At 49.5% G+C, this 18,707-nt stretch overlaps 6 protein-coding genes and 1 non-coding gene across 7 annotated transcripts; 3 read left to right on the forward strand and 4 right to left on the reverse strand.

Annotated features, from left to right (window-relative positions):
• Positions 1 to 5,369: 5,369 nt before the first annotated feature.
• AWJ20_3883 (uncharacterized protein) lies at positions 5,370 to 5,582 on the forward strand (the record flags this gene model as incomplete). Its single annotated transcript, XM_018880921.1, has 1 exon — positions 5,370 to 5,582. One exon carries the CDS (start codon positions 5,370 to 5,372, stop codon positions 5,580 to 5,582), a length of 213 nt encoding a protein of 70 aa, XP_018733564.1.
• A 3,413-nt stretch (positions 5,583 to 8,995) lies between these two features.
• Positions 8,996 to 12,640, forward strand: PMC1 (calcium-transporting ATPase PMC1; the record flags this gene model as incomplete). The annotated part of the gene is made up of 1 exon (XM_018880922.1): positions 8,996 to 12,640. The coding sequence occupies one exon, from the start codon at positions 8,996 to 8,998 to the stop codon at positions 12,638 to 12,640; it is 3,645 nt and encodes a 1,214-aa protein (XP_018733565.1).
• AWJ20_3885 (uncharacterized protein) lies at positions 9,940 to 10,278 on the reverse strand (the record flags this gene model as incomplete). Its single annotated transcript, XM_018880923.1, has 1 exon — positions 9,940 to 10,278. The coding sequence occupies one exon, from the start codon at positions 10,276 to 10,278 to the stop codon at positions 9,940 to 9,942; it is 339 nt and encodes a 112-aa protein (XP_018733566.1).
• On the reverse strand, positions 10,948 to 11,544 carry AWJ20_3886 (uncharacterized protein; the record flags this gene model as incomplete). The annotated part of the gene is made up of 1 exon (XM_018880924.1): positions 10,948 to 11,544. One exon carries the CDS (start codon positions 11,542 to 11,544, stop codon positions 10,948 to 10,950), a length of 597 nt encoding a protein of 198 aa, XP_018733567.1.
• Positions 12,641 to 14,182: 1,542 nt separating the features above from the next.
• Positions 14,183 to 15,373, reverse strand: YPS1 (Yps1p; the record flags this gene model as incomplete). Its single annotated transcript, XM_018880925.1, has 1 exon — positions 14,183 to 15,373. One exon carries the CDS (start codon positions 15,371 to 15,373, stop codon positions 14,183 to 14,185), a length of 1,191 nt encoding a protein of 396 aa, XP_018733568.1.
• Positions 15,374 to 16,379: 1,006 nt separating this feature from the next.
• Positions 16,380 to 16,452, forward strand: AWJ20_3888 (the record flags this gene model as incomplete). Its single annotated transcript has 1 exon — positions 16,380 to 16,452. It is a non-coding gene; the product is annotated as a tRNA-Arg (tRNA).
• A 318-nt stretch (positions 16,453 to 16,770) lies between these two features.
• Positions 16,771 to 17,790, reverse strand: AWJ20_3889 (carbonyl reductase (NADPH-dependent); the record flags this gene model as incomplete). Its single annotated transcript, XM_018880926.1, has 1 exon — positions 16,771 to 17,790. The coding sequence occupies one exon, from the start codon at positions 17,788 to 17,790 to the stop codon at positions 16,771 to 16,773; it is 1,020 nt and encodes a 339-aa protein (XP_018733569.1).
• Between the last annotated feature and the right edge of the window lie 917 nt (positions 17,791 to 18,707).

An 18,707-nucleotide genomic window follows, 5' to 3' on the forward strand; every position in this document is an offset into this window, starting at 1 on the left:
GGCTGATGTCAAAGCTGAATCCTGAGACCCATGCTACAACAAAAGCCGCTACCAAAGTATTTTCACAGCTCCTTCAATCAGATAAACACTTGTATTATCCAAAAAAACTTGAACTAGAAACCAGACCAATAACACAATACCACTGACAAATTATGAACCATATCTAACAGAGAGCGAGCCACAAACCCAGGATCTGAGCACTGTTTCAACCACCAGAAGCAATGCTTAAAGAGCGAATCTACAAAGTGACTGGCTACATCGTCCGACACTGAAATAAACATACAGCAGCTACGTCGTCTAATCAATGTTAGTTTTCTCTTTCTCTTCTATAATACAATTTACTGCTGGTGTTTATTTGTAACAGTGATGACAACAGCCATTGGCAGAGATAACAACAGCAGTGGTAGCAGACATAGTAGTAGGAATTGTTGTGACAGCAACACTAGTAGTTCGACCGAGCTATTGAATTGAAGAAAACAATTTGCGAAACAAATTGTTTGAATGTTCTCATGATTCTGATGGTGGGCTCAGAAGTAGAACCAGAAACCGGGTCAGGTCGTCCGTCATAGCTGTAAATATCCAGAGGTATTATTGCACTGGTATTTCAGGTACAACTCACATGCACTGCAAAATACTGTAATGGGGGTAATTGGGAGTTGGGAGTTTAAACACCCGATGGCGCCGCACCCAACTGCCAACTCACCCAACATGAACAGTACTGCTGCTGCTGTACGGGCTGGGTTATCGCGTCTCGCATTTTGCTACTACCGGCAGCAGCCTGCTGACGTTGAAATTCATTCGTGCCAGCAGGTCGACTAGTTCGTACATAGTACGATACAGACATGCCCTGGCTGATACCGCGTATTTTCGTCGGTCCAGTCTTTGTTCTTAATATCAATGAAAAGTCATGTCGAGCCTCGATACTAACTTTCTTCTTCCCATCATAATAGTGATAATAATAATCAAAACGGGTCTCCGATAGTCGATTATTGATAAGCTGTTTGTATTTCGAGTGATACTATGTCGAGAATGTCTTATCATTCAAGTCCACCAAACGACAACAACATCATCGAAAACCCAAAAAAGCTTTGTCGTAAACAAGTCTCGGTATTCAATTGCATGATATAACCCCATGAATGTCTTGTAAACTGGTAGTTATCGTTGACTTTTCACTAGATGTGTCAAGTAAGATAACGCAGCTACAAGCAGGTTCATCACTTAGAAACGAACAAACCAACAAGGTCATGAAAAACAGCAAATAAACTGATTATTCTAGAACCTATCAAGATTATTAACAGCTCTTTGAACTCCGATTGCCAATAATCATATCAATTGAGTTGCGTTGAGCATGTAATGTTCAGGCCACGTTCAATATCAAACTACTACTAATACTCTACCACCACCGCACCACGTCAACAATAACACCAACACCGACTTGTCTCCACCAACCACAGTTTAATTGAATATCTACTCACCTTCCATTGTTGATTAAAATTGAATTTCTTCCTTTTAAATAAATAAATACACCGAAACGAAATATCCGTGGACCTCTTTTTCAAGAAAAAATCTCGTTGATTAAGAGAAAGAAAGGGGAAAGAAGAAGAGAAGGAAAATAAAGGAAAGAAAGGCAACAGGAACGAGGGGGAAAGGGCAAGCCAGGGCAGGGCAGTGGCCATGCCACGCCAGCACCATTGGCGGCAGCAGCAGCCCACCAGCAGCACCAGTGCCAGACTATGCGAGCTGGACGTTGGGACCAATCACTATAACGAGGATATTATTCGCAAGCAGCCCAAAGTAGCCACTAATTTTGAGCCACGGCCCCAGGAGCCAGTCGCGAGGGGCTACTTTGCAGCTCCCACCACCGCTGGACTGGCCGTCTGTCTGAACAGGGGAAAAATACGAACCCAGGCGTCGCCCCCACGGCCGAGCCCCGCCAAGAAGTTCAAGCCGGAACCCAGCCAGAAAACACCCCTCACAAACGAGCCGGTCCCCTGAGACCCCCAATCGCCTGCTTGGTGGCCATTTCCTACTCCAGCTGCCATTTGCCACCCAGTAATTATCGATTTCTCGCTAACAGCAGCCGACTGACGCTGTCCACTGTCTCACTAACGGCGCGTCCAGTGTACGTCCAGTGTACACTACTACATACTACATACTACTCCTACCCCCTCTACAGCTCTACACGCTCCATCCCGCTCATGTACCATGTAATAACAACACATGCCGCCACCCACCACCCCCTGAACCGTATCTCAGTCCGGGTCACAAGCCAGAGTGGCGACGAGGCTCAGCGGCCAAGCCAAGCTGCCCAGACCGCCACCGTAATCTCCCTGAAACGAACCACCGGGCCCCCTCTCAGTCCCCACAGCCCCGCACTTCAGCCACCCCCAACTCCCGACTCGAGCGAAGCGAGAGGAGCCACGGGGTCTGGGGCGGAGCCCCAGCCGCCGGAGGCAACACCCCGGGCGCCCACTGTGCCTCCGGCGGCTGGGGCTCCGCCCCAGACCCCGTGGCTCCTCTCGCTTCGCTCGAGTCGGAGTTTGGGGGTGCCCCCGGTATAGTGATGGGCGGAGCCAGGGGTGGGGTGAGTAGGTGTTTCAGGGGGTGGATGAGGAAGGGAGAGGGGAGAGAAGCGGGGAGGGTCTGGTGGTGACAATTGGCTGGTGCTGGGGGTGAAGCGGACGGTGGTTCGACGGCAGCGGTCATGTCTGAGATGCGCTGGCCGGCTCTTGTGGTGGGTTCGGCCCAACGGTCCCACCGATCCGCTATCAACTGCGCGACCGCTGATTGGCTGGAGTCGCGCCGATTGCATATCGTGAACGCCAGCAACTGGCGGCCCGGCAGTCCCGATTATGGGCCATCATCGACTATCAACCAGGATCTGACTGTGTGCTCGAATGCGCGGTTTAACGGCAACTGTCGTGTGCATAAACGAGTTCGTTTGTCGCTGAAGAGAGCCGGGTCTCAGATATCAGCATCTCTTTACTGGCCATGGCCAGGGGGAGTTCAGCCGCCCGTGGGGGCCTGACAAACCTCCAATGTCGAGAAGTATGGGTTCTTGAGCTCGTGCTATCTCCATTCGCCCAGTCATTTGTCTCTCTGCTTCAGAGAGTCCCGCAAACCGTCTTTAATGGCCGGCTTCGCTGTCGAATCGCCAGCTGTCACTGGTGGACCTATGGCAAAAATCAGCGCCGTGCATTGCACTTCTAGGGAGATTTCAGGGGTAGTCTATGCACGACTGGAAACCGTCAAACTGTGACCCCAGTCAAGTGAAAATCAAATACGACGAGAACCCCGAGACCCAGCTAGCTTGCGAGTAGGGAGTGTGCCTCCGGCGGCCGGGCTCCGCCCGGACCTGGTTGTGCTCGCTTCGCGAGCGGCTTCGACCGTAGGGGGAGGATGTGGTTCTGTGGGCAACACTGAGCTCAGGGGGTCGCTGTATCACTAATTCATTCTTCGCGAACGTTGTTGGTCAGTCGTAGGCATCTCCTTGCTTTGAAACTCTACTGAATACTTCTCTTCTTCGCCAATCCCCTATTGCTAGTTCGAGCGAAGCGAGCAACCAGGGTCTGGGGCGGAGCCCCAGCCGCCGGAGGCAGTCTGATGATCACAGCTGTCAGAACTGTCCAATGTCAGCCAAGCAGTTGATGTGGTCGGTGGATTAGTGGTGGTACAGAGAACTAGTGCTCAAGAACAGAAACAAATGTCTACGGTAGAACGTAATTCCAGAAGTGACCTCAGGCGCCGTCCGGTTGGTCTTGGACAGTTGAAGCGATTGGAATCACAGGGTAGAAAGGAATAATGGTCCCAGAAGTGGTAGAGCTACAATTGCTGGGGTGTAATTAGCTACAAGATCCAGTCGGCGCGAAGCACTGGAAGAGCATTGAAGAATCGAAATATTTGCCCAATAGAATGGTGTTACAACTAGCTACAGCTAGAAAGAGGATTCGGGAGACTTGACAGGCCAGATGGATATAGCATAAGACATAGAACAGGGGAGAAGAGAACTGACAAACCAATAGTTCGATAGCATTCAAGAGAATTATCTGACCACATTATAAATAACAGAATAGAGTTGACATATTTTTGACGAAGAAATCGCTATAAACTATAGCTCAGCACGTGAAAATCACATGTCAAGAATTTCAGTCTAAGACTCTAGGAGGACCGTTTTACAGTCGCTGCGAAAGTGGCCATGCTTGCCACAATTAAAGCGCACTTTCTGCCTTGTCCAACCCTAAGCTTCTTGCTGTGGGAATTAAGAGAGTCGTGGTGAACCTTGTGGTTTGACAATAAAGCCAAATCAGAATAATCGTGTGGAGACTTTCTTGATCAGGCTAAAACTTCGAAGGCTGTCATGTTTTCAACATCATCCTCAATATACCCGTCCATCAAAATTCATTGGTAAAGGAATTCATCCCGCTGAAGACAAACTGAATCACAACACTTCTAACCTGGTCAATAGATAGCTTGTTCAATGTTGTAGGAAAATATTCGACCTTATGATTATCTTTGAGGGATCATACTCCGCTTGACATCTTGTAAGGCCTTAGACAACTTCTTAGCAGGATGGCCATACAGAGCACATCCTTTCTTGTACAATTTAGCATCATACATATTTTCTATAACATATTTTCTATAATAAATACTACATGATAATACTACATAATACATAGAAGCTATATTTGATAAAGGTCGATAAGCAGTACCTCGATAGAGCTAATAGCTAATTTCCAGTATGTCCTGTGATACTGATGTTGGAGAGTTGAGAACCAACTTTAACTCCCACTGAACCCAACCAAAACACCAGAACTCTGAAATAGCTACTTATCATCAATCTGCCAAAATCTGCCAATAGCGTCCCAGATAAGTCCAGTCGTCTAAACATTGCTGACTGACTTCCACGAATTCTTTGGCACTTTCGCGAGCTTTCTCCCTGTTATAAACCACAATAGAACAAGATCATGTCCATTAATTTCAAACAAAATAGATCAACCAGATCCACAGAGTTTAATCCCCGAATAGATCTCCGGTATGTTCGGAGATGATATGAACGACCCAACGCCGCAATCCCCCTAGCACCCACACCACCAACGGTCCTAGCAATCTCCTGCGAAGCAGGAGCCACGGGGTCTGGGGCGGAGCCCCAGCCGCCGGAGGCAACACCCCCCCTACCCCTCTCGTCCCGACTGGTGCTCTCGTCCTGACTGGTGGCGAAGAGTCGGGTCCGAAGCGCATGGCCGCGAGTTTGCCACAGCAAGCGAGCAAGTCCCAACGAGGCTGACCGACGCCGGACTATTTAAACAGGGCATCGCCTCGCATCGACGCGGGATCATCCACTCCCAACATCAACATACACACCGATCAAAATGGCCATTCCACTTCCCGAGAAAGAACTGACCAAATCCGCTGACAACGCTACTGGTTCCAACACCAGCAACCTCGACGGAACTGCCAAAGAACCCTATCCCACCTCGATTCCAACCATTATCGGCAACGTTAACATCTCTAAAGAAGAGGCTGAGCGTTTGTACGAAGAGCGAATCGAGGACGAATACGCCAAGCGAGAGGGCGGAGCATAAACCCCCTCCCTCACTGGCTGGCTGTGTAACAAGGTTTTAATCGGTCAATAAATTTATTATTTCCAGGACATGCCTCCGGCGGCTGGGGCTCCGCCCCAGACCCTGGTTGCTCCTCTCGCTGCGCTCGAGTCGGGCGTCGGGGACCAGCAGCTCGGGATGGGATTGTCCGTGGGGTTCCTGGTTATTATTTGAGAGTTCAATATCGACGCCAAAACCACCACATTTTACACCTTTTGCAGACCCTACTTTCCCAAGGACAGTTGGCACCCCCTCGCCCGACTCGAGCGCAGCGAGAGGAGCCACGGGGTCTGGGGCGGAGCCCCAGCCGCCGGAGGCACACCCCCCCTGGCGAGACCTTATCGAGCGGATCTTGGAGTATCGTGCATTGCAGAACAGGTGCATGCATGGACGTGCATATGTTGTCTATCGCAGTAAACGAGGATACAGGACGAAATTACCCCTGATAATCTCAGACAGCAGCGGACGGCGGTGGCTGAGCAGCTCGAGGTGCATTTGCTCGCGATGAAGACCAGCTACAACTGCGTTGTTTTGAGCCGTGTTAGCAGTATTTGCGTCGAACTAGGTTCCCCGAACCAGTGCCGTTCGTAGATCAGAGAAAGAAAATTCGGGCCCCGAAAAACCGTTATCCAGCCAACAACGGTCGGCGTTTTATTCCGCATCAAAAACCCAGTTCACAAACCCGTGTTAGACAGCTCACTTGGTCGGTCCGCCCTGTCTGTGGCCGGTCCAGACTGGCTCGATACACGAAACAAAGATAAGGTTTTACTGGGCGTCGGCAGCCATACGAGACGCGCCAGGCCAGAGGTCCGTGTTTCAAATTCGGACCCATTTCCGAGATCCAGACCAAGCCAACCCCAATCTGACACCCAACCAGCTACGAACCTACCGACCCCTCAGCGGCCAAAAAGCTTTTTTTTTTGAGCTGGCAGTGTAACCGGCGGCGACCGTAGTCCGCCAAGAACCTTAACAAACGGAGCGGCCAGGCTGCTGCTGCGCCAGGAACCACTCACGGGAGTTATTTTTTTTTTCTTGGTTCCCACTGATGCGATCCCAAGTGATCGGTAACAAAGCCGTGTGTCTTCCAGCAACGTAAAAAACGAACTCATCAGTTATCAGCAGAGCAGCAATCATCTCACAATCACAATATAATGAAGTAACACTAACTGATCTCGATAATCTTTTCGATAATTAGTCTGCATCGGCCGGCTGGCTGCAAGGCGGCGGGGGTGGTGAATCTTGGGGGCAGGGGGACCGTGCCTCCGGCGGCTGGGGCTCTGCCCCAGACCCCGTTGCTCCTGCTTCGCAGGAGATTGCTGGGACCGTAGACACCCGACTCGAGCGTAGCGAGAGGAGCAGCGGGGTCTGGGGCGGAGCCCCAGCCCGGCCGGAGGCCAGTCCCCCCAACCCCCAACTGTGCCCACCAAGGGAGTTTGCTGTGGCCTGGGACTGGCACGGCACTTGTTGGCGGCATCGAGGCCGCATGAATCGCAGTGCCAAGACCGACCGCCAGGACAGATCTATGTCGGGGCAAGGGCAAACCGGGCAGTGCAAACAAAACTAACTCAGAACCGAGTAGACAAATTTTTTGTCTGGCCCTGTTTCGGGCCTGGCCCCCAGCGGCAGTAGCAGCAGCAGCAGCCCGTGTCACCGTCCCTGCTGCTGCCACTGCCGCTGCTGGTGCGACTGGTGCTGCCGCTGGTGCTAGGATTGGTACCTGCTGGGGAGCAGGATCGCGTCCTGGCACCCCTAGACGCCCCCACCCTCAGGCTGAGTCGCAACTCTAACAGCGACTGGTCCCGGTCTTCGCCAGCCCTCCCGCTTCCGCCCGTGTGGCCGCAGCGGCGACCCTCTCCCCAGCCTCCCAGCACTGCCTGTCGCCACCTCACAACGAGCGAAGCGAGCTACGGGGTCTGGGGCAGAGCCCCAGCCGCCGGAGGCATGGGGGGACGGGGGTGTGCCTCCGGCGGCTGGGGCTCCGCCCCAGACCCCGTGGCTCCTCTCGCTGCGCTCGAGTCGGGCGTCGGGGTGGTGGTCGCAGGGGAGTTTGGGGGCATGCAGCCCGGGCCTGATGCCTAAAAAGAAGTTTGTTTTTAAATTGCATGGAGATCATTGCTTTTTCCGATTTCGGCAGTGCGTTTATTTTTTTTGTTCCCCTTTAGACGTTATCGCTCTTGGCGGAGAATTAGCTAGCTCGTACGTGCCTGTTTCTGGTGCGCTTATGTTATTAGAGAGGAAAATCAGGGCCCATCTGCTGCCTCTATTTCTCTGCATCGGTCACAGCACCAGCAACAGGTCTCCCTGATATATAGGTCGATCACCGTGCTCTCGTTTCACAAAAATTTGGTTTAGCTCGGTTTCGCTTGTTCCCACTCAATTTATTGATATCCAGCTCATCTGTCGTCATCTGTTACGATATAACCAGCAAGCGTGAACTCAGTTTGGATTTTGATTATTAACCTTCGTTGCAACTTTTTTGCTATTATTTATTTATTGGACTAGCTAACAGCTTATTTCTGCTGGCTTTGCTTTATTGTGTTTTTGTTTGTTTGTAGTGAGTGGTACTAGTAACTACTACGACCATTCATAGATCCCTGAATACTGGCACTAAATACTCACATTGGATATTGAGTTTCAAGTTAATTAATAATTATATTTCACTGAAATTCGAAAAAGAAGTGGACTCAACTGATAGACCATAGATCAGGCATTTATCTGATATTGAGACTGTCATACTTGGAACTACTGGTATATACTGGGTTCGATTGTTCGTAAAGAGAGAGACCATTTGACTTTGACTTTGGTTTTGATTTTGATTTTGGTCTTTTTGGACGTTGTCAGTGTCAGATTCCATTCGATTTCAGTTTCAATTCTGGTAGTTTGATCTGTTTGATCTGTTTGATCTGGTCTGATCTGATATTTATTATTGACGTTTCGATATTTAGGACTGACAGTTCGAGTGGTTTGTCATTGCAGTGAATTCGGATTCCAGAGACAGTTGAGTTCTGATTGATTTTTTTTTCAGTATTTTGGATATTGCTGATAGTAGTGCTGTTATTGTTGTTGTTTAGACTCAGAGACTTGTAAAATGTCGGTTCCTAAGATCACCGTGGACACAGACGTAAGTACAGACAGCAGTCTCTTCAGACTTATGAGTTAATGAGCTGATGGGTGGACTCGGTTGATAGAGGTTTGATTGGAGGTCCTCGGAGGTTGTTGATTTCTGGAACTGATTTCTGGACACGGAGACGCCCGACTCGAGCGCAGCGAGAGGAGCAACCAGGGTCTGGGGCGGAGCCCCAGCCGCCGGAGGCAGACTTCCCACCCCCGAGAACGAAAACTAACTGGTACAGGTGGGCTACGACCGAGAGATTGGGAGTGGTGAGAATGAAGAGATGGCAGCTATTGCGACACAGGAAGGAAAAGACTGGAGTGCTGATGCGAAGAAGATATTAGAAGAGCACCGAGAGGCCGAGTTCGAGAAGAAGCTGCCGATAGGAGGAGGAGATGTAGGGTTTAGGTACTCTCCAGACCAGCTAAATAGCCTGGTGGATCCGAAAAATGCATTTGTTTTGAGAGAGATGGGCGGAATTGAAGGTCTGGCGGGTGGTTTAGGTGTGGATTTAAACACTGGTTTGACGGACCAGCAGGCGACTGATAGCACTAGATTGGACGTTTATGGTCGTAATGTGCTTCCTGAAAGGAAAACCAAGAGTTTGCTCAAACTCATGTGGATTGCATTACAGGATAAGGTGCTGATTATCTTGTCAGTAGCTGCGGTTGTATCGCTGGCTCTGGGTATTTATGAGACTGTAGGTGAACCTCCAGAGTATGACGATCAGGGCCATAAACTGCCGAAGGTCGACTGGGTTGAAGGTGTGGCTATTTTAGTGGCAGTGGTGATTGTTGTGACTGTCGGTGCAGTTAATGATTGGCAGAAAGAACGACAATTTGCTAAGCTGAATAAGAAGAAAGAAGACCGGAAAGTCAAGGCTATTCGAAACGGAAAGCCTAGTGAAATTAGTGTGTACGATGTAGTGGTAGGAGATATTCTTCTGGTTGAGCCTGGTGAGATGATTCCTACTGATGGTATTCTTGTCAATGGATATAATATCAAGTGTGATGAATCGTCTGCTAGTGGTGAGTCTGATACTATGAAGAAACATCCCGCCAAGGAGGTTGTAGACGCTATTGATCATAAATCGCAGGGATTGAATCCTCAGTCGAAAGAATTGGATGCGTTTATGCTTTCCGGTGCCAAGGTTTTAGAAGGTACAGGACAGTTTTTGACGATTGCTGTGGGTGAAAAGTCGCTTCATGGAAGGACAATGATGTCGCTTCAAGACGAGCCCGAGGCGACTCCTTTACAGGAGAAACTAAATAATATTGCCGAAGGTATTGCCAAGCTTGGTTTTGCTGCTGCTATTGTCTTGTTTGTGGCTCTTATGATTCGTTTCTTTGTCCAGTTGCCAGGATCTGTCAAGACTCCTTCACAAAAGGGTGAGGAGTTTATGACTATTTTCATTACTGCTGTTACTATTGTGGTTGTGGCTGTGCCTGAAGGTCTACCGTTGGCAGTGACTCTGGCTCTGGCATTTGCTACTACTCGTATGGTCAAGGATAATAACCTCGTTCGTGTGTTGAAATCTTGTGAGACTATGGGTGGTGCTACGACCATTTGTTCCGATAAAACTGGTACACTGACTCAGAACCGTATGTCAGTTGTTGCTGCTACAGTTGGTTTCAAGAGCTGTGAAGCCAGTATTGACGGTCCTGCTGATGACCAGGAAGTGCCTGTGGGTGACAAGAGTCTTGAAAAGAGTCATGATAAGAACTACGACACTGCTAGTGAAGACGTTCTGTCTCCTAGCCAGCTTGTTGGTATCTTGCCAGAAACCCAATTCACTACACTACTCGACTCAATTGCTCTTAATTCGTCTGCATTTGAAGATAACAGTCCTGAAGCGACTGAGCCGTTTTTGGGATCCAAGACCGAGACCGCTTTACTAGGATTTGCAAGAAATTATATGAACCTTGGTGAGCTGCTTAAATACAGACAAGCAGCCGACATTGTACAAGTATTTCCATTTGATTCCGCCAAGAAGTTCATGGCAACCATTGTTCGCACCTCGAGCGGTAGCTACCAGGTTCTGCTTAAAGGAGCGTCGGAAGTGGTTCTTAGCCGATGTACCCAAATTCTCGATACCGATTCATTCACTAATACCAACCTAACAGCCGAACATCTCGAATTTATCAACAACCAAATTAACCTGTACGCATCAAAATCGCTTCGAACCATCGGTCTTGTATATAAAGACTTGCCAGCCGACTGGTCTCCCGATGCTCCTTATGCACTGGAAGAAAACACCTTGTTCAAAGACATGACCTTTTTGACCCTGGTTGGTATTAAGGATCCTCTTCGACCCGGTGTCAAGCAAGCTGTGGCCGATTGTAAAACTGCTGGCGTCGTTGTTCGTATGGTTACTGGTGATAATATCAATACTGCTCGTGCCATTGCTCTTGACTGTGGTATTTTGACTTCTGCCAACAACGAAGACGAAATCGTCATGGAGGGACCAGAGTTCCGGAAACTCAATCCTTTTGAACTCAACAGTGTCGTTCCTAAACTGCGAGTTCTCGCCAGATCGTCTCCACAAGACAAACGAAAGCTTGTCAAGTTTCTGAAATCTTTAGATGAAACTGTGGCTGTTACCGGTGACGGTACCAACGATGCACCCGCACTTAAACTTGCTGATATTGGTTTCTCTATGGGAATTGCTGGTACCGAAGTTGCTAAAGAAGCATCCGATGTTATTCTCATGGACGACAATTTCGGAAGTATTGTCAAAGCCATTAAATGGGGTCGTACTGTCAACGATGCTGTTAAGAAGTTCCTCCAGTTCCAATTGACTGTTAACGTGACTGCTGTTCTATTAACATTCATCTCTGCTGTTGCCGACTCCGATGACACTTCTGTTCTTACTGCCGTTCAACTGCTGTGGGTGAATCTTATCATGGACACCTTTGCTGCTCTTGCCCTTGCCACTGATCCTCCATCCGACTCTGTACTACATCGTAAGCCCGACAATCGTAAAGCATCTCTCATCACTGTTACCATGTGGAAGATGATTCTCGGACAAGCAATATTCCAACTGATTGTCACCTTTGTTCTGCACTTTGCCGGGTCTCAAATCTTCAATGTCGATACCAGTGTCGGTCGTAATAAGGAACAACTCTCTGCCATGGTGTTTAACACCTTTGTATGGTTGCAATTCTTCAACATGTTTGTCAATCGTCGTTTGGATAACCATCAGAACATCTTTGAGGGTGTTCACCGCAATATTTTCTTCATTCTCATTGCCGCCATCATTGGTGGAATGCAGATTGTGATTATGTTTGTCGGTGGTGCTGCCTTCAGTGTTGTCAAGCAGACTGGAGCCATGTGGGGCACTGCGCTCATTTGTGGTATGATCTCGATTCCTGCTGGTGTGATTCTTCGTCTTGTTCCCGACGAGTGGGTTGCCAAGCTGTATCCCGCCCGTGCTGTTAACTGGGCCATGAGTCTTCTGCCCCGCAAGAAATCGTCAAAAGGACCCGAAATCATTGTTGACGAGGAGTCTACTATGGGTGATCCTCAACAGTACGTATGGCCTGCCGGAATCGAGCAAGTCAGACGAGAGCTTGTGTTCCTCAAGACCGTTCGTGGAGGCCGTGTTTTGCAGCTCAATTTCAAGCCCAAGAGTATTTACAACTCATGGAAAGAAGCACTCACTCCCTCTTCTGCCTCTACCAACAGCATCAATTCACCCCACTCGCCCAGCTCGACCCTGGCCCCCAACTCATACTTTACTGACTACCATTCCAACTCCAATAACGGCGGAAACTTCCTATCCGTTCCGGGCCGTCGCAAGGGCAGCAACATCGCCGCTCTGGCCGTGGTCCCTGCTGTAGTAGGAGGAGCCATTGGCGGCTGGTCGCCCGAACTCTCGACCAACCCGCCCCCACCCTCCTCCCCCGACAGCCCCAAAAACAAGAAATAGTAGCCTTGCATCTTTGTTTATTTAGTTCTGTTTTCTGCTTTCTGTGTTATAATACCGTAATATACACCCAGCATCTGTTAACCTCCCCCCAACTGCCTCCGGAAGCTCCGCCCGAGACCCGGCTGCTCCTCTCACTCCGCTCGAGTCGGGTTTTTGGAAGTCCCGTGTCTTGGGGACCGGGTTTGCCTCCGGCGGCTGGGGCTCCGCCCCAGACCCTGGTTGCTCCTCTCGCTGCGCTCGAGTCGGGTTGGGGGTCCGGGTCAAGTATGGGGGCTCGAGGGGGACCGACTCGAGCGCAGCGAGAGGAGCAACCAGGGTCTGGGGCGGAGCCCCAGCCGCCGGAGGCAGACACCACCCCCAAACTGACCCGGACCCCCCAAAGAGCGAAGTGAGAGGAGCCCCAGCCGCCGGAGGCACGACCGACCCCCCGCGGTCTCCCACCCGCAAAATCAGGGCAAGGAAGGCGGGGCTATAAAAGGCGAAAAAATCTTCGTCAGTTGGGGGTTCTTCTTTTCTTCTCTACAATGTCTTTAATAGGCGCCCAGAGTCACGGGGCGATGCTTATTGCGAATCGTCCGTTTTGTCTCTGACAATCCTGCGTGCTAGGGTAGCCTTATATTATGGAATGAGAGAAGAATCTTTCGTCGGTTGAACCGGTCCTTTGAATCGTACAGTCTGGTGAATGGTCTGTATCGTGACTCTAAACGTACATGTCGTGTGACTTTCGTCGCTTTAGTTACTTGTGTATTGGCTATATAAATAAACTGTAATGGGTCGTTAGATCTGAAATAGATTTTTTTGGGTATGACAGTGATATCAAGTTGGATTCGAAGGGAGGGGACGTGGTTAATGCTTGCTAACGAGTTTGGCATCGATACTGTCCTCGGCTCGTTGCTTGATTTTCAGCTCGAGAAGAGCAGGTTTGGGACACGCTATTGGTTTCATGTCAGGACCGTTTTCACGGTATACTTTGGCACAGCAAGCGTACAGCTGGTCAATGTACTTTGTACATTTGGACTCGTTATAGCCGTTGCGCTGGATGCAGCCTGTTTGATCTCTGTTAGTAGCTGCCAGGGACCTGGTGATGAGAGGGGTTCTTTCTTACCTTGGATGGCACACGCCTCAGCATGACACGAGTTGGCGGTGAATTGCGAACCCATTGCTTCCCTGATAATGGTACAGAAGAGAATTCTCAGGGGGTGATATAAGCCGTACAGGGACCGGTGCTGCAGGGGGATGGGGGTTTGCCTCCTCCTGCGAAGCTGGACTCCGCCCAGACTGGTTGTGCCCGCTTCGTAAGCTGTGGGGGGAGTCCCAGAAGCTCGACTCGAGCGTAGCGAGAGGAGCCAGGGGGTCTGGGGCGCAGCCCCAGTCGCCGAAGGCGCACCGGGTTCGGAGAGGAGGGGCTGGGGGACGGGGGTTGGAGGTGTTTGGTGTTTGTACCGATAGCAGGTTTTATTTATATTTAGGGCTTAGATAGAGTAGTTAGTTAGTATAAGAGAGTGTCTGTTATTGGGAATTGGGTAGAAAAACGAATGGATGCTATTGGTGATGGAGGTGATTGATTGGATTTTTGAGGCCAGGAGCAGAAACTGCACCGGGTACCGAGTCGGTGATGACATGGATGTTGGAAGAGTCGCTGTTCCAGCTGGATTGAGCAATGGAGATCTGGTTGCTGTCGAGGTCGTACACAACATAGGCACTTCTCAGGAAACTCTGACCCAAAAGTGTGATATCTGCGGACTCGGAGTTGGGGAAAATAGAAAGGGTGTATGGCTGGGTGTTGCTGAAACCAAAGTCGGAAGAGGGAATAGCCAGCTCGGATCCGGGTACGGTCACGAGAGCTCCGGAAAAACTGTAGGTAATAGAGCTGGTGGGAACGTCACTCAGAAGATATGCTCCAAGACTACTGTCAAATGTAGCTCCCAGATAGTTGGCAATGCTGTCGGCAGTGTCTTGTGGAAGGTAAGTAAGAGAAGTGCCCGAGTCGAGAACTGCGGTAACTTCTCCTCCCAGACTGTCGCCATTGTCACCAGTAACTCCACTCACTGTCACTTGCAAAGAGCTGGAGCTAGTGATTGGAACGGTGTACAATTGTCCAGAGTACTTGTCACTGTCAACAGCACCAAAAAGAATAGCTCCCTCACCTGCATCAATGTCATCAAGATACAAAGAATAAGCATTGTGAGCAGTGTATCCTTGATCAACCAAGTTCTGGGGGATGTTGGTGTATTTAGTATCAGTATACTCGGTAGCTTGGTATCCAATACCAAATACACAACCCATATTTTGGTTAACAGAAACAGAACCAAACTGCTGGTTGGTGAGACTGGCTCCTGCCACATTAACAGTGTCAATAGCCCAATCTCCCGAAGCACTTCCTGATACATAGTTAATCTGGAAGTCGTCATTCAACACCTGATAAGTCGATGAACTCGAGGTGTCAAAAGGGAATGTTTGACCGGACTCGGTGGTATAAATCCACAGGTCGGCCGAACCAGTGTCAATGGCTGCTTCAATAGGCTGAGGTGGTGTTCCAACCTCAAAACTGATAACATAAGCAAAGATGTCATTGCCTAAAGGAGTCTCGTAAGAGCTTGAACGCTTGGTGAAGTTTCCATGAGAAACATGGTGCAACTTGGTCTTTGCAGAGAGATAACCTTTGTGGTTAGCAGGAGCTGCGGCACAGAGAGTGGCCAAAGTGAGAATTGCGACTGGTGCTTGGAAGAACATTGCTAGTGGGACGAGTCAGTGAGTGATTGTGTGGTGAATAATACATTTCAATCATCTCTGGTAAACCAGCTCAATTTATAGATTTTCGCATATCATCTCTTGTGCTAATATTCTAGCGGTACCAAACATTGGAGAAGTGTTCATGACCCCCTGGATTCTTCAACCCCAGCACATAACTCGATTCATCAAGCTCAATACGCTCGGATACCCCAAACTGCACTTCCAGGACCACTTTTTTTTGGCTCTGCCGTAAATTCAAAGGGGAAGGAATGCCGTGACGCCATGACGCCGTGATGCCGTGTATACCACTCACTGGCACCTTTCCCCTATTTCCACGACACTTTCCAGAGGTCAGTCTCTGCAGTGTTCGAGCGTGAAGCTCGTTCTGGAGATATAAAAGGCACCCCTAAAATAATACTGTAAGCGCACCATACAGGACTGGTACTGACTATTTTCCTCCTGATGGGATCCTGACTTCCCCGAAAGCTTGTTATACGTCCTTGTACGTCCCTACATCGGTTCCATGGCGTGACTGACATGCACAGCTTACCAACCCAGTGGTGAAGCTCCTTCGTCATCTTGGATTGGTAAAAACCCATCCCTGGCATCCAAACCTAAGACAGTGCTTCTACGAACCAAACCACCCCCGCCGGCATCTGCACATGTCTCGGATAATCAAACCCACGCTCCTCATCTGAGACAAAAGAATCTTCTAAGCGAGTCAGTCCATGGAACAAAGTTCAAACCGAGACCCGACACACTCAGATCGACTTAATAATCACGGAGGCCAAGAAAAATAAATGCGAGATACGGGCACCTGCCTCCGGCGGCTGGGGCTCCGCCCCAGACCCCGTGGCTCCTGCTTCGCAGGAGACTGCTGGGACCGTCGACGAAACGACTCGAGCGAAGCGAGAGGAGCAGCGGGGTCTGGGGCGGAGCCCCAGCCGCCGGAGGCACTGGTCCCCCCAGTTCACGGTTGCAAGTGAGTTGTGCACATCAAGCAAAGTTCCACGTGGCCTAATTGGCAAGGCGTCTGACTACGAATCAGGAGATTGCAGGTTCAAGCCCTGTCGTGGAAGAAGATACGGGGTTAGAGCCCTCGGATAATTTTTTTTTGGCAAAATTTTATCATGCATGCAGTTCTGCACAGATCGGCGATGAGTTGACGCAGGATCTTGGGGCCTGCAAGGGAGAGATATTTACCCCGCCAGAAATATGCAGAAACAAGGTTTCACCGATAGCTTTAAACGAATAACGACTGTCTTTGGCTCTGCAGTGGGGCCAGGTGGACGGCTGCGGTGAGTACCGACTGGAGATATTATTTTTGAACCTTAACCAGGTGGCCGGCAACAGGAGTGAATACGCGAATTTTATTATTTCTATGTATAAACGAAGATCTAAGCGCCAACCTCAAGCAGAGAGTCGACGGTGTCCTTGATAGCAGCGTCGAATGGACTGTATTTGAGACCAAGCAGTTTAATGGACTTGGAATTGTCATAGCCATAGACTCCTTCAGGAGTGTCATCCTTGGCAGAAGAAAGAGGCAGTTTGTCAGAGAGTTCGGGGTGACTCTTGCGGATAGCTTCTACAATCTTCTTGTTGCTGAAATAACCAGCAGTGATGAAGAATCTTTGGTTTTCAGCTTCAGACTTTTCAATTGCCAATACATGGGAAAGAGCCAAGTCTCTTACATCAACCCAGATAAACGTTCCAGTAGGAGGCAATTCGGATTGACCTTTGTACTTTCCTTGAATAAAGTCACGAACTCTAGCATTAGATGTGTTAATAGCATCGAGCGAATTGAGATAGTGTACAATAGGACCCAATACCAGAGGAGGACACAGGGTGGTGATGGTGAAATTGGGCTTTTCTTTCTCAACAAAGTCCCAGGCAGCCTTTTCAGCAAAAGTCTTGCTACCTCTGTAAGTAGTAGCAGGATCTTTAGGATCGGTAGCCTGTTCCCAAGTGACAGGATTCCAGTCCTTTTCAGAGTAAGTTTCAGGGTGTTGAGAAGCGTTGATGATGGAAGCGAAAGAAGAAGTGATAGCAACCCGCTTAACAGTTGGAGCATGAGCTTTAATAGCCTTTAAAATACCGACAGTACCATTTACAGCAGGATCGAGCAAGTCCTTAACAGGATCGACGACATTGAAGTGGAAAGGACTAGCAGTGTGAATAACGGCGTCGAAACCAGGTTCCGATTTGACAGCCTCGTCGAAAGCACCTGGCTGAGCAATATCCTCAACAATGACATATGACAGTTTATCTTTAGAAACCTTGGGATGAGCATCAAGGATTTTCTGACCCTTTTGCTGAGATCTCACTGTAGTGACAACCTCATAGCCCTTCTCAATAAGAATGTCGAGAACGTGAGCAGCAATGAATCCACTGCCTCCAGTAAGCAATACCTTGACCATTGTGATAAATAATAGAGACCTGATTAATGTGAACCAATGAACAATTGAACTTCTGAATTTCTAACCCAGACAGCTGTAGTACTTAGTAAGTTTTTCGTACCTCGTATGTAGTTATCGACATCGTGGGTTGCTGACGGTACAGTATTTATATATCCGAGAGACCATATCGGATTCCCCCTGCAATTGAGGCCACAGTTGGGGGTGATTGCGTGCGCTAAGTGGGGTAAAACCCCCACACACCATCACCCACCTCCTTGCAACCGGATTTACCAGCTCCGGCCGGTCATAAAGAAAATTCATGACCCACAATTGAGTCAGTAAAACCGACTAAAACATATAAACAAGTAAAACAATGACGATATCCATTCAATTTCCCCTACGAACTCCTGTTAATAGAAACGAGCTCGTAGCAAGAATACATACGATAGTTAAATCCGGGCCGCATTATCTCCGCTAACCCCCATAACTCCATTACCGCCCACCACCCAAGAATCCACCCTTCATCTACCACCTCAGAGACCTGGGACCGCCGACGCAACGACTCGAGCGAAGCGAGAGGAGCAACCAGGGTCTGGGGCGGAGCCCCAGCCGCCGGAGGCAGACCCCGGTCTCCGTGGATATGCCCCCAAAGGAACTGAATATGCGCTTAAAGGGGAGTTACTTCGCGACAATCTCGAACATGAAAGCCACCCCTCCCACTCCTACCACCACCACCAGAACACATATGAACGCAGCAAGGGAGCAGGGCCATGCCTGAAATCAAAGAAGATGTCGAGGTCATGGACCGCCGGAACTTCATAGCCAACGTGCAATCCACCTGGGACTATACTGTGGCCCACAGCATCGCCAGCGACCGGTCGCCCGCCGAAGTGCGCGAATGGCTCCTCCAGGAACTGGTAGCCACTACCGCCCCTGAA

This window comes from Sugiyamaella lignohabitans, chromosome C, assembly GCF_001640025.1.
Source record: "Sugiyamaella lignohabitans strain CBS 10342 chromosome C, complete sequence".
Taxonomy (NCBI): Eukaryota; Fungi; Ascomycota; class Dipodascomycetes; order Dipodascales; family Trichomonascaceae; genus Sugiyamaella; species Sugiyamaella lignohabitans.